General features: G+C 33.7%; 1 protein-coding gene across 1 annotated transcript; it reads right to left on the bottom strand.

Moving 5' to 3' along the window:
* Window positions 1-1,922: 1,922 nt before the first annotated feature.
* Window positions 1,923-3,025, bottom strand: LOC149149883 (uncharacterized). Its single transcript, XM_089442611.1, has 3 exons — window positions 2,942-3,025; window positions 2,752-2,833; window positions 1,923-2,173 (listed from the first exon to the last, which is right to left on the bottom strand). Exons 1-3 carry the CDS (start codon window positions 3,023-3,025, stop codon window positions 1,923-1,925), a joined length of 417 nt encoding a protein of 138 aa, XP_089298737.1.
* Between the last annotated feature and the right edge of the window lie 12,417 nt (window positions 3,026-15,442).

Below are 15,442 nucleotides of genomic sequence, written 5' to 3'. Positions count from 1 at the left end.
CAAGAAAACCATATTTTATATATATGTATATATATTAAATATTTTTTTTAAATAAATCGAAGAGAAAAAATATATATTTCAATTTTATATTCTTAATTATTATTAAAAATATTTTGTAAATATTAATCTTTTATAATTAAATTAAAATTATAAATTTTCTATTAATTAACTTTTTAACTTAATTATTATAAAAATATAATATCATTAAATATAATATCGCAACTATATTGATCAAACAATCCCATAGATAGTTATTATTAGCATAAGATTCACCTTAGTTTGTATTTTGTAATTTGAAAATATCTAGCCTAATTCTTAAAAGTTTTTGAAACTTATTTCGTTTAAAATTTAGTGAACGCTTTGATTCTAGAAAATCTATAATCTTATCAAAAATTTTATCATCGAATTGAGAAAAAATAAAAAATAAAACATTTAACTATTTTCTAATTATTAGGGTGCTCCCTTTGAAAAGAATCAGAATCTTCAAATATATCAATCATTTTTTAAAAAGAAAAATTAAGAAAAACCTGCACCTCCGTTGCTTCAACTCCTTTACGTTCAAAAATATGAATTGACAATCATATGGTTGAAATGTAAAAGGAATAATAGATTTCACAACAGAAGGGTTTCAAAGGTGATGGGGACGTGTTAGCTGTTCGAAAATATCATTGCAATTGATGTTCAAATATGTAAGTTCACATTAAACTAAGTTCAGGCGTGTTCAGATTCAAAATCCAGTTGATATTTAGAACTCCCCCAACTTCATTACTTATCTTTAAATGCGAAAGAAATCCACTGCAAAGTCTGGATTCTTTTGGATTAGCTTTCTGAACTTTTCTACATTTTACTTAGAAAATTTATCAACAATATAATCTCCTAGTGTAATCTTAAGCGTGAAAATCTAAATCTTTATTGAACGTTCCTATAATCTACAGAGTTCTTTCACTAACCATCTTTTTTTTATAACCATACAATATATCTGTTTCTTAAAAATTAAAAATAAATTATCAACATGGCAATATATCTCAACCCTAACAGTTGCATGTTTTTAAAATTCTCTTTCAACATTAATTTCTTCTTACAGACCAACATAAAACTAAATACGCGCTGCCACAGCAGGTCACAAACTACAAGACAGCCTGATTTCGTACAGCAATGGATTCTTTCAAAGTCCTGGATTCTAGAGAAAACACAGAATTGGATTCTTTCAGGGTCTTGGATTAAATTTGTGGGGTGGGTAGGTCTTGTGGTGGATGGTTGCCATTGTGTGGTGGGGTCTTATCTAGTTTTTTTTCGAATTTTATAGTATGTTTGCCTATAATAATTATAATTAATACCAGATTACAGATTAGTATAATAAATCACATTTAAAAAGAAAAAAGTAAATAAATAATAATATTATTTTTGGTGAAAATCACATCATGACACATATTTTTACATTATGATACATTTGTCTTGAGGATGAACCACACTTATATGTTTGTTTATAATAGTTAGAAATAATTAATACCAGATTACAGATTAGTATAGTAAACCACATTTAAAAAGAAAATAAATAAATAAATAACAATATTATTTTCGATGAAAATCACATCATGATATATTTGTCTTGACCATGAACTACACTTGTTGGTTCGAAACCATTAACAGATGTATCATAATATGATTTTCGCCAAAAAATCTTCTCAACATTAATATAAATCACATAAGCCTCAACTCAATAATATTATTATCCATCTTAATTTTTCAAAATAACATAAAATAATTATCATTAGTGAAAATAAACCACATGAAAAATAACCTAAAATAAATATTATTAGTGAAAGTAAACCACATTTAAAAAAAAACGAGAGTGGGAGGAGATGGCTACAAATAATACCTAAGGAAGCCTACGTACAGAACTACAACAGAAACAGAGGCCGTTAAGACGACGTGCAACGAAAACAGCAGGCCCATTGGATGAGATTATCTGTTAATTTCTTCCGACTGTTACTACAGTACTGTGGCTCTAAATCAGGCGAGTATTGTCCGCCTCTCAGCGCCTCAAATTCGATGGTCTTTCTCTTCTTGTTATTGTCCATTAATCTAATTCGTTGCATTCTTTTCCTGGGATCCACACGCCCTCTCACCGTTACCTTTTTCTGTGTCACGTCCACCACATAGTCCAGCAAATCTGCCCATAATCACGCCAGAGCCACATTCAGAAAATGGAAAGACAAAATGAGCAAACACAGTTATGATAGTTGTTAAACTTCAAAATTTTAGGTGTTTTAGAAGTTTTTGATGGTGCTGAATCTATTTCCACCATCAAAAACAAGATTCAAATACTACTTCTATATGAATTTTTGAATTTTTTTACTTGATTTAGGTCACTTTTAGCCACCCAGAGAATTCTTCATAAACTCCTTTTATAAATATTACTTATAAAATTTACATATTTTTGATATTCCAATATTTTATGAGCATTGTATATAGAATCTTCATATATTTGTTACAAAAACATATAATGAGAGAATTTCTCACACCTAGCATTTAAACATATACATGAAAGAATCTCTCACAACTAATATTTGAGACGAATCTATATAACCACTAATATTTAGGACGAATCCATATAATAGATAAACTCTGGACAATTAATTTACTACTTTGACGAATCTGTATAATAGATAGACCTTGACAATTAATTTACTACTTTCATTGTTTCACTGACAGAATTAATTGATATGCGTGTGATAACAATTAACGTACCGTCCATTTTGGAGAGAACTTTGGAAACTCTGTCGCGGCACTCTAGGCAGCGCATATTAGCGTTGAGGACAATCACCTGGACCTGTAATGTAACCATTAATCTGAGCTGAAGTTCATATATAGTATTAGAGCCATACAAAAGATAATTGGCAATTTGCAAAAAAGATGCTAATTGCATAAATGGACTTACTCTTGGTATTGCTAAGGCTTCGGCGGTGCGCAGCAGCTGTGGGGTACTTGGAGCCATTTGTGAGCGTTGACGAGTGAAGAACATGGTTATTCATTCAGCTGGAAAGACGAGGTCCTATTCTGCCACTGTTATTGAATTTATATGAGTTGACAATGAAGATGACGATAGGATCTGGGTGGTTGGCAGGCACGCTGGGATTTAAGAATGAAAGAGGATGAGCAAAAATTAAGTGCTCTGGAAAAGCAATGAATAAATTAATGACTGTACAGCTTTATTTTTGGAAATACTTAACGCATTTAGTAATTCTGTGGAAATTCTTTATTAGGAATCATGTGGAAAGTAATCTTTTAGTTCATTTCAAATTCAAAAACAATTTAGACTATTCAGATTTAAAGAGTAAAACGAAGCCCAACTTTATATTTTGGAAAAAATAGTCTCACAGAATTAATTCCACTTAATAGGTCACTTCAAAAGTCTTTCATCTTTTCCACGAATTGAATAAAACAGCTATCGTTTCAATAATATTTCCCACAGAATTTTGGAAAAACACGTTCAATCGCCAAAGAGAGTGAGAAGTGTTAATGTAGCTGCTAAAGATTCCTGACGCAAAGCTACAATGCCTTTGCACTGAATGTATAACTATGTACAATCTGCTATCTTTAATTTAGGGTTTTCAGAATTGCTTTTTGACGCACTCACAAGTTTGTCAGCTGGCAGGTCCGCACGCGGCTTTGTCACTGCTCTTGCCCAGGAACCCAGTGGATGTGGTCTGATAGTCTGGAGGTTGGTTTCTATAAGTCATAGGGTTCTGAATCCGTGCCAGAGAGGACCATTGCGTTGAGTGGGATGTTCTCAGTTAAATGTTAGCTTTTCCAGCTGATCCTCACTGAGTTTCAACAAATAATATAGAATATGTATGCTGCGGAGGCATCAAGGCTAGCCGGCCGTTGGGCATATGTTGCCATGATCTTGTTAATGCAAAGTCCATAACGAGATCATTCTTTGGTTGTTGAAACCGTAAAATCCTAGGTAAATTCATTTACACATGCTTATTTTGGAATTGGTTTGGTTTGTTTTGTTTTGTTTCCTCTTCCCCCTCCTTGGTTTTTTCAAACTGGTTGACTCTTGGTTTTTTCAAACTGGTTGACTTTAGGTTTTAAGTGTTGAATGGAAGAATAATAGGTTTATTTATAAGAATTGTCATCAGAATAAAAATATTGTTATTTGGAGTCGTCTAACGAGGCAGAGGAATTGTTCGGACGGTTAAAAGTGGCTGGAATTTGGGCAAAAAAATTTCAAAATATCTTGTAGAGGCAGTGCTTGAATAGTGTTTTTGATGGTGGAAATGGATTCAGCACCATCAAAAACGTTTTGGACACCTAAAATTTTGAAGTTTAAGAACTATAAATTGGATTTTCTCTAAATATGATTGGAATTTCCATAACTTTCGGGCAACTCCTCCACTTCAACTAAGCATAGTCATTTTAATTGTGCCAAACTCATTGAGATAGTATTTTTTATTCTCGTGAAATATAAATTGAGATATTATAAGATATATATATTTTTAAATAATATTTAGAATATTTTCATCTCAACTCTTATATAAAAAGTCCACATTATAAATATTGTGATTAATGAATAGTTAATTATTTTTAATATTTACATCTTGCCCTTTAATAAAAAAACTCTTATAATTTATCTCATTTAGGATCATGTATCAAATTTAATGGGAAGTGGAGTCTACAACACGTTGTGATATAATTATGTTGGAAGATAGATACAGTGCGACATGAGAGATGGAAACACGCCCTATACGGCTTGAGAGGACTCTGCATCACAAATAAGAGCATGCTCCACAATGCGGTTGGTTCAACAACACTCCACAACACCAATCAAGGTAAAATCCATCCATAGCCTCACATAATCATTGAACTGCTTGTTGGTATTTAAGATCTTGATAATGTAAAAATTACATGGTAAAAGCTTCACACCGTGTCAAGGAAATTGACAATGCATTAATATACATTAAACAAAGAAATAAAATTATCTTCAGAGTTACAACCTTTACATCCCATCTCTTGGGCTATATCTAACATAGCATCACTATATGCTTTATAAGCACCACTACAAAAGTAAATTTTGATTTTTATAATATAATTTTCTGTTAATTGTTGTGACACATTTTAACAATTTCTACATTGACAAAAAAATTATTTGATATTTTCCTTAGGTTTTTTTATCACTTTTTTATAAGATAGGAGAAGCTAAACATCACTACATCTTTTCTATTATTGCTAGTTTTGTAAACATGTCTACACAATTTTTTTTAGTAGGGAATTTTTTAAGATCTAGTCGATCTCCATCAATAAGTTGCCTTGAAAAGTGATACTTAATATTAGTATGCTTAGTATTACTATGATAATCCTAATTGGTAGCCAAATGGATAACACTTTGATAATCACATGATATAGTTACTCACTCAAAAGACCTTTCAACCCAATTGCCTCCTTGCATGCATGTAAGAGAATGATATATTCTATTTCAATAGTGGATAAAGAAAATTTCATTGAAGCCTTGACATCCAACCAATAGTCCTCCTACAAGAGTAAAGACATAACTTGAAGTCGATCTCCTCTTACCCAAATTACTTGCAAAATCTAAATCAACATAACCACAAGAAAAATCACTACAACTTTTAAAGGTTTTGCAATAATCACTTATGCCTCTAAGACACCAAAATACACTTTTCATTGCTCTCCTCCTAGATATGTTATGCATCCATTGACAACACTAGATGCATGTGAAAATATCTAGTCTAGTACATATCATTGCATACATTAAATGTCCCACTACATTAGCATATGGTGCATGAGGCATATATAATGATTTTATTCCTCGCTACTAGGATATAAACTTGAAGGAACCTTAAAATGATAAGATAAATGAATATTTATAGGTTTCACATTATCCATACAACATAGGTATTTTCTCCACATATATATGTTGTGATATCCCGAGCTTACTATATTTCTTCCTTCGATATATTTATATTCCCAATATTTGTTTTTGTTTCTCCTAGACCCTTCATATAAAAGTCCTAGCCAATACAAACAAAGTGAAAGGGATTATCAAACAAGAGAATTTAGCTAGCTAGAGGATATCTCTCGAAATATGGAGCATAACAGCGCTAGGTCATCAAGGCCTGAGAAAGGAGGATTGGAGGCAGTAGCCATGGTCTGCGCACAATGCATCAAGGAAGCTGAGGCATCAAGTGGATGGTAGGTTATGGTTCATAGTTTTTGGCATTTTGAAGATCCCTTTTGGCGGGAGCATATCATCTGTTGGATCGTAGGCTCCCTGGTATTTGTGAATACAGGAGAAAAAAAGTCAAAGGAGGTCTATGCAGACAGGGAAACAAGACCATCATCGCCTATTCGACTTGGATCTTTGTTTCGAATGCGGCTCTTCGTTGTTTGTGCTTCCCGAATGGTGTGGCTGCTATGGGGCATGGGGAAGGACATTCGAGGGGAGCTGTCGGGATTTTGTGCTGCGAGCTATGCCTTTGTCCTCTTCAGGTTTTGGGCCAGGGTTTCCTGCAGCTACCTATTGCCCACTGTTTTTTGCTCAATGGCGCTACACAAAAGGTGTGCCCTTTTCATTGGCTGTGTCATGGTTTTCTCTTTGCGGTGGTAGGGACGATGAAGTGGGATTGCCAGACTTTGTGCCTTGGTGTATCAAGGGGTGGGGTTTTAACTGATCTCAGTGCAGTTCTCTTGACAGTTGTGTGTTTATCCCTTGTGCCTTTCTCCCTGTTGGTATGTCATTTTTATTCTTTGGCCTATCACTGCCCTGGTGGTTTCAACATCAGCACCTGGGTTTGTCTGCGGAGGCCCTATTCCCTTCCTTGGTCCAGCGATTTTGATCCCTGCCCTCCGGGCTATTTGGACTCACCTCTGCTTTGAGGACTAGCATAAATGAAGGGGTCTTCGGCTCCCAGAACAAGGTTAGTCCTATACACTTCCAAATCTTTCTTAAAACCCCTGTTGGGTCATCAGTGATAATCTAGGTAAAAAGCACAGGCTGCGTCAATCATCTAAAACAAAACATCGAGGAACTGTTTGGGTACCCAACCCAAATGCAAAATTTGATATTTGAAGGTAGAGCAATGCAGGATGGGTCCTTAAAGGAGTACCACATTCTTGAAGCTTCTCCCATCATTCTCAATCCAAGACTGCGTGGTGGGGCTGCAACAACCAGTAAATCAAAATTCCATGGAGGTGGATACGGGAACAGCAAATCAAAAAGCACAGAGGACAAACAGAAACAAAAGCAGGGGGCAAAATCTTTCAAAAACATTTTACAGGGGAAAAGAGCAAAAACAGAACAAACAAAATCGGGAGGTTCTACCCCCAACCCATACATAGTGGAGCAGCTAAGTACCATTCCTGAACTTGAAATTGATAACACCGGAATAGACGTAAACTATTTAGCGTTTGAATCAAAAGCCATCATTTTTCATTTCAACTGTTTTTGGCCAAAACCGGTAGAGATTTTTCACTGGATCTTGACCAACTGGTCTATGGATTATGAAATTCATCTATGCTCAAAAGGGTTCTTCATAGTAAAATTCCCTTCTTCGGAGGCTAGGGACAACATTATACAAGAGGGTCCATGGTTCTGGGGATTGACGAGCCTATTCATCACTCCTTAGTTCCCAGGTTTTGATGTAAACACCATGGTTGTCTCAAGAATACCTGTTTGAGTTTGCCTGCACAACCTTCCTCTTCATTTTTGGGATGAATGTGTTCTTATTGGCATTGGGAACATTATTGGGTCATATATTAAGACATATACATAGAGAATGAAAGAGAGGATCTACACATATGCGTGGATATGTGTGGAAGTAGATCTCAGTAAAGGACTAGCAGACCGTATCCATCTGATCCATAATCAAAGGAACTGGACTCAAATTCTAGACTATGAGAACACAACTTTTAGGTGCACAATTTGCAGGAACACACGAAACCTTAGGAACATGTGTCGACATGCTAAGAAAGAATTCAATAGAAAGACGAGAATTGGTAAACACCCTAAAGGCTAGAATTTCCCTCCACCAAAGCAGGAAGAGGAGGAGGAGGAAAACGAGGAACCCATTGCTTTTGGGAACACCCAAACAACACATGCAACAAAAACCCAGGGGGAACATACAAAAGAACCCATGGAACCTCAGAATAACGAGGTACAAACAACAGAGATGGTAGAAACAATGGAACCTAGTGGGTACAAGTGCAATCATTCATCAGACAATTCAGATTCAGATTCAGACAAAGACAATACTAGACGTGATGACATTCAGCTCGCACTTGTCACTATTCGTTGTCTCAAGGGGGTTGGCACAAGGTTGAGAAGAAAATAGGGAGGAAAACTTAGTTTTTCACCCATTGTATATTAGTTCATTTTCCTTCGTATGTTTATGCTGATCATCAGGCAATGGCCTGGTGATGCTTCGTTATCAACGAATGCAACATGTAATTTTATTTTCATTAACAAAATTATGCCTTTTTCCTTCCAAAAAAATAATTCCTAGCCAACAGAGCTTCTAACCTATTGATCATGTCCATGCTTTTGCTTGCAATAAGCATAAAATCAACATATATCACCAAGATAATAAATATAATATTCAAGATTTTGAAGTGAACACAATGGTCATACTCACTTCTAGCATAATTATGGATCATCATGAAGCAACCAAACTTCTTATACCATTTCCTAGGAGTCTTCTTCAAACCATACAATGAATTCCCAAGGTTACAACAAACCTTATTTTACAATCTTGAAAATTCCTTTTAGATTTTCCATGTATATTTCCTCATCAAAATATCCATATAAAATTTTTATTTTAACATCTAACTACTCTAGCTCAAGATCAAGTATACAAATTAGTGATAATACAATATGAAGAGAAATGAGCTTAACAATTGCTAAAGATCTCATTGAAATCAATATTTTCCATTTGAGAATATCCCATTTCTATTGGTCTAGCTTCATATGTTTCAAATTTACTCGTAACACCCTTCTCTAATTTGCAGACCCACTTACACTTAAAATATTTTCTATCTTTTGGAAGTTCTACGAGGTCTGATTTTTTTCTTTTCTCCAAAGCATCCATCTATTCCTTCATTGTAATATTCCATTTAGAATTATCAATATTATATATTTCTTCCTAATAACAAGAGGGTTCCACATCATCATTAATAAAAGAAATAGATGAAACAAAATTGGTCAGGGAAAACTTTAGGGGGTAATATTCGCAGGTGGGCTAATTTTCCATGTTTTTTTCAAAAAAAAGATTTGTTAATTTCCATTTTTCTATAAAAAAATATTCGCCAAAATTTTATAGTATAAAATTGATTTACCATTAAAATTGTCAAAAATTTATATAAAGATTGTATAAGAGTATTATAAATTTGAATATTTTTATAAAAATATGGCCTAACATTTTAAATATTGCATATTGTGGACTACTCAGATTTACCAAGGCTTCTAAACAAAAAAAAAAAAAAATCCATCCTTAAAATTTTCCTTGAAATTAATATACAGCTTAGGAGGATTTTAGTCAAATGTAGATCCTCTTAATGTTGGTTGTGAAATTTCCAAAATATATTCAACATCCTGAAATTATTTATCATTATAATTTTCATCCTTCTTCATAGTTTCTATAGATGGTTAAGTCTACAAGTAAATTTGTGGATTATGTGGTTCTTGTTCTAGTTTGAAATCAACTTTTACAATATCTTAATTTAATAAAGGGGATTCAACAAATCCTACATCTCTGCAAATGATTATTATGCGGGAGGTAGGATGTGACAATCTATATCCCTTAACTATATCCTCATAACTAACAAATACACATTTCTTCAAACTGGGGTACATCTTAGAACATTGATTTTCAGGAGTAATAACATAATTTTATGAACCAATATTTTCAAATGTGAATAATCACAAGGATGACCTATCCATACCTTTTCAAGGATTTTAAAATTTATTGAAACTAATAGTAATAATTTATTAGATAAAAAGTAGTATTGACGAATTCAACCCATAACTTTTGTTATAAATTGGCATTGTTAAGCATGCTCCTCTATCTTTCTAGAAGAGTCTTGTTCATTTTTTATGCGACATCGTTTTGCTAGGGAGTGTATATAGTGGCTTTATGTCTTTCAATCTCAACTTCTTTTCAATATTTTTCAAATTCTCAAGATGTGAACTTTCCACCATTTTTTATTCTCAAACATTTGATTAACTTGTTAGTTCTGTTTTCTACCTTAACTCTAAATTCTTTATGTATATAAAAAAAATCATCTTTCATTTTTATGACATAGACCCACACATTTATGAAGAAATCATCTATAGATGTAACAAAATATGATGGTTCTCTAAAAGAAACTATAAGGTATTTCACCCAAACATCGAAACATATATAATCTAGAGCACCCTAATAACATGAATTCCTTCTTTAAACTTTTGTCTACATTAGATTCCAAAAGTACAATGTCGGCAGAAATTCAATTTCAATGATTTTAAATGTGGAAGTAATTTGCAGTTTATGAGTACCCGTATCCCTTTCTCTCTCATATGACCGATTCATTACCTCTTCTTTAGTTCAAGAATGTGTCTTATCTTTGTCAATATCCTTGTAATACCATCAAATATTTTAATAGTAATGCTTCCAAACCCAAAAATCTTACAAGAAAAATATTTCCCATTAGAAAAATACCACCATCAACACCTTGATAAAAAAAAATCAACTTCTACATGGACACATGTGATGCAAAGCACCAAAATCTAATAACAATTCTTCATAGTATTGTGGGACATTGTAAACAGATGAAACTTTATCAATCATACCTTTTGCTTCCTTTTTAGAGTCTTCTTTGGATTCCTACTTCTTAAAATGATATTTGTTGAGATTCCTTGATTTATTATACTACCGAAATTTGATGTTACCATTCTTCCTTTTTGAATTTGATCTTGATGGGGCTCTCAAATTCTCCCATTTTTCTATGGATCCACACCTAGCTATTATGTCTTCCATTGTGGAGCTTAATATACTATATTTCTTCTCCACCTCTTCAAACAACAATACTCCCACAATATAATCACAGTCAAAAGTATCAATTGTATTATAGTTAATTATGGAAGTGACTAAGTGGTCCCAAGTTTCAAGCTAAAGTGTCGTAGCTAAATTATATGGTAAAAGATTATATAATGGTTTCAATTATTTTATTTTAAAATTATGACTGATAATGCTTAGAGGGATTAGATCTAATGGTGGAGAGTGAACATTTTTTCACTATTCTATAAAGTCGAGTTCTTACAGGGCGTAGCCTGGAGCTATGGGACACTTTGAGGTAATGGTTGAAAATGTGGATGAATCTAGAGAGATTATATTAAATGGTCTCCTCACTTATACGCACAAAAGTGGATCAAAGCTCACCTCCATGTCCCGCTTTAAAAAAAAAAACCTAGATGGGATGAACAAGCAAGAGTGCACTTGCTTAGAGAGCCCAACGTTGCCAACAAGAGCACCATGTGGCAACTATGGGAAGGAATGTGTCATTATGAGACAATATGCAACTAACACACCTTACATGGAAATAAGTTAATGAAATGGTATTCAAGGCAAAGTTAAAGGAAACAACTCACAATCATCCATATCATCCAACAAGGCCAACAGATTTGTTAAATTATTGGAGCCTGAAAAGGTAAGGACCTAGCTGGAGATAATTCCATAAACTTGCAAGAATTGAGAAAAATCGGAAGGGAGAATGATTTTGTATATTAAAAAGTGATGAAAAAATCAATACATAAAGCAGTTAACTTAAGCTTAATTGCATACAAACACTAAAGATAAATAAATCCAAAGGTACTTTATACTTTGTTAATGTGCATGTGCACCACATGCAAGTAGTAAATATAACTGAAGCTAAGTGTTTTTTATGTTGTGTTAATGTGCATGTACAACTACACCCCCACTTCAACATAACTTAGGTGAGTATGATGCAAGATGGATGAGTCTCGATAATAAGACCATTTTAGGTACCCATGTATAATGCATGAAAGAGGAAAGAGAGAAAACCCAGCAGGAACAAAACCCCCCATCAAAATACAATGCTTAACTCAAAAGGAAAGATAATTGTTAGGAAATTGTGTCCTTCACCCCGAGATGGTACCATAGAAAGTGAAACATCTTCTTAGTGAAAGTCTTGGTTAAGATGTCAACAATCTACTTAGAACTAGGACAATATTGTAGGTCGATGATCCCATCATGAATCAATCCTCTATTACAATGCATGTTAATCTCCATATCTTTGTTCTGTTGTCATTGCACTATATATCTACAAAACTCCAGTGTACTATGATTGTCACAGAATATGACAATTGAATGATGTAAAATGATACCAATCTTGGAAAGGAAATGTTGCAACCAAATGTCCTGAATAGCGACATTGACTACTCTTTTGTACTCAACCTTTGTTTATAATAAAGCAATGGAAACCTACTTCTTGTTTGACCAACAAATGGGGCTGGATCCCCAACTAAGTACATAGTTGGAGGTGGACTCATTCTTTGCAAATGGATCTGGAGGAGCAAGCTTCCTTTTTTGAAGTCGAGGTATCAACTATGATGTTTGGATCAAGGACAGATTATCCTTAAACATGGTTGCATGCCTCTAGGGATGCATTCATGTGCATGCATGGCTTTAGGGATGCTTCTGCGGATGAATGCATGTGCATGCATGGATCTGTGGCTTAGAATGCACGTGGAATATCATTAAATTCATACCTCATCAGATCTACATCATCAACACTATCAATAGTAGAGGAATCAAATTCTTCTTCTATGTTTTTGAAATAAGTGTTTCCATTTGTAACATAGTCTTCATCACTAGTGGAGGAAGATATTTCCTCATGTGTGACATCTTCATTATTGGAAAAGATAAAATTCTCATCTACAACAACTTCATCAACAACAAAAGAAGTAGAGTCTTCAAGTGCATCACTATCTCGAGGATATTTTTCCATGTTGTTAAATATGTCTTCACCAACTTCATTACTACTATGATAAATCAATCTCTATGTTTCCAATTGGTGTTCTTCTAGATCATATTCCTCACCATATAATCCTTTTGATGTAGTTTAGATTTCATGTGGTGATTTTACATATATGATTTAATAAATAATATCACAAGACACAAATAGACATAACCTTTAATAAGTCATGCCAAATATTTTAAGCCAATCGAACTTCTCATCCTTTGACATTGGTTTTGTCTCAATTCCCATGGTTTTATGGTACAAGCCTTTGCTCCTAATATGAAGCAAAATAATTTGCCTCCATTCATATTAATTATACAGACTGAGGATGAGAAAATATGGAAATTCCATTCTTTCACCAATTCAATTCTCTAACAATTTTCAACACTTTCAATTTGTGGAAAATTATGGCACTTTCAATCTCCCAACAGTTTCCAATGCTTTGATCTTCAAACCTACAAAAAATTGTTCATGCACCTTCTCCAAGCTCCTCACTACTCTGATACCATGTTAAATTATTAGAGCTTGCACATGTAAGGACCTAGTTGGAGAATAATTGCATAAACTTGCAAGAATTGAGAAAAAATGGAAGAGATAATAAATTTTGTATATTCAATAGTGATGAAAGAATCAATACATAAAACAACTAAGTTAAGCTTAACTTCATGCAAGAACTAATGAAAACTAAAGCTAAATAAGGCTATGTGTGATTTCTTCTATGTCAATGTGCATGTAAACCACATGCAATCACTAAACTTAACTAAATAACAATGATACCTTTATGCTAAGTTAATGTGCATGTACACCAAAAACATCTCTAGTTCCTCTCTACAGTCATGATCATGATATGTGTGAATGATTTCATTGTATGGATGCTTGTTAGCACCTTATGTCTTCATGCAATGGCAAAGAGGGTGAATTTGGATGGAAATTTAATTTGGAAGTGTTATTTTATGTCTTCTCAGGCCTTTGGTTATTGATATCGCTTAAAATTCTTCAATTCTCTCCTCTTTATGGCCTTATCATTCCATTACATTTCATTTTCCTAACTCCATTTAATCCTCCTATGTTTTTCATTGGTTTGACTCCCTATCTACAAACTAATTGCAAATAACTTTTTGAGATTTAATTCTCCTTTGGTTCACTCTATAATTCCTCCATGGGGGCTTTGCTCAATGAACCTATGACATATCACGTGTATTAATGGCATATTAAACAATACCCTTAATTTGAATACATATTTGAAAATACCTGTAAAAATCACATTAATTAACCCCCTACCAATATGAACCCAATACACCTTCCCAATTTAAAAAACCCCTACTTTCACTAGATATTGTAGGTATCCATTTTTTATTAACATTTATTTATACTCCTTTATATTTTTTCATTAACTTTCAGCTCCATTTTTTATAGTTGAGAATATAAAAACCCTTTGCCCCCTATATACCCCCAATATATTATGTCATTTTTTCCTCAATATATATCCCCAATATGAATGCACGTGGTATGGTATCACTCCCCTATTGAAGCCCCTATGAATTCCTCTAGGATGAGTTTCCTGATTATGCTACAAAGGCCATTTTGGCTCGATCATAGTTTTGGGAACTCACAATCGTTTTGATGGCACTAAAAAAGATCATAAGCATGGGAATCAACATGCATGAATATGGAACAAGTCCCCCAATACATATGGAATGGAATTGACTTTGTTTAAGAGGAAATTAGGGGAGAAAGGGGAGTTATGCATGATTTTTATTTTGACTCTAAATTGGGAGACTAGATACTAGACCCAGGGAACTTGTACACCAGAGATACAAAATATTGAAGACCATTGATCTCTACTAACACATAAGGACCTTGGTTGGAAGGATCATTCTAAAAAGGGATGGATCCAAGAAAGATATTCTTATACAACTTGATCAAGTTCAACTTCAACTCAAAGATATCAGTGCTAGGTTACCAGATTCAAGTAATCTAGGTTTCAGTCACCAGTATGGCAAGTCCTATTCTCAACATTCTAACATTGGAGATTGTATGCCTGATCCAACATTATGATCATAATGAAATGAAATATAGATTTATAACTAAAACATAGAGATATAATAAAAGATGACTTCCAATAAATAGAAAGTGTTGAAACAGTAAAAATGTTGAATGAAAAAACACGCTTGAATGGTGGTGGCTACACAAATTCTCTATTGTGAATTACAATGAAGCCGTTCGACCATTTTTAACATAAAGAAACAATAAGGAAACACCCAAGGACATGAAATGTTGAAAGGTTTTCGTGTCAAGATGGGGTTAGTTTGTACATCAACTTCCTTGGGCAGTAAGTTTTGCATATGATCTTTGTCTAGTTTTTTTGGTAGCCTGTTAGAAAGGTCTAAGTGAGAAGTACACA

This window comes from Pinus tabuliformis, chromosome 9 (assembly GCF_031772625.1).
Source record: "Pinus tabuliformis cultivar Carrire ecotype Pingquan chromosome 9, CPIR1, whole genome shotgun sequence".
In the NCBI taxonomy this organism is placed as follows: domain Eukaryota; kingdom Viridiplantae; phylum Streptophyta; class Pinopsida; order Pinales; family Pinaceae; genus Pinus; species Pinus tabuliformis.
This window is presented reverse-complemented; position numbering and strand designations above follow the sequence as displayed.

Coding starts and splice junctions, on each gene's coding strand:
- LOC149149883 (XM_089442611.1), bottom strand. CDS start 3,025: ATGTTCTTCACTCGTCAACGCTCACAAATGGCTCCAAGTACCCCACAG. Junction 2,834..2,941: donor AAGCCTTAGCAATACCAAGA/GTAAGTCCATTT, acceptor GTTACATTACAG/GTCCAGGTGATTGTCCTCAA. Junction 2,174..2,751: donor AGTTCTCTCCAAAATGGACG/GTACGTTAATTG, acceptor GATTATGGGCAG/ATTTGCTGGACTATGTGGTG.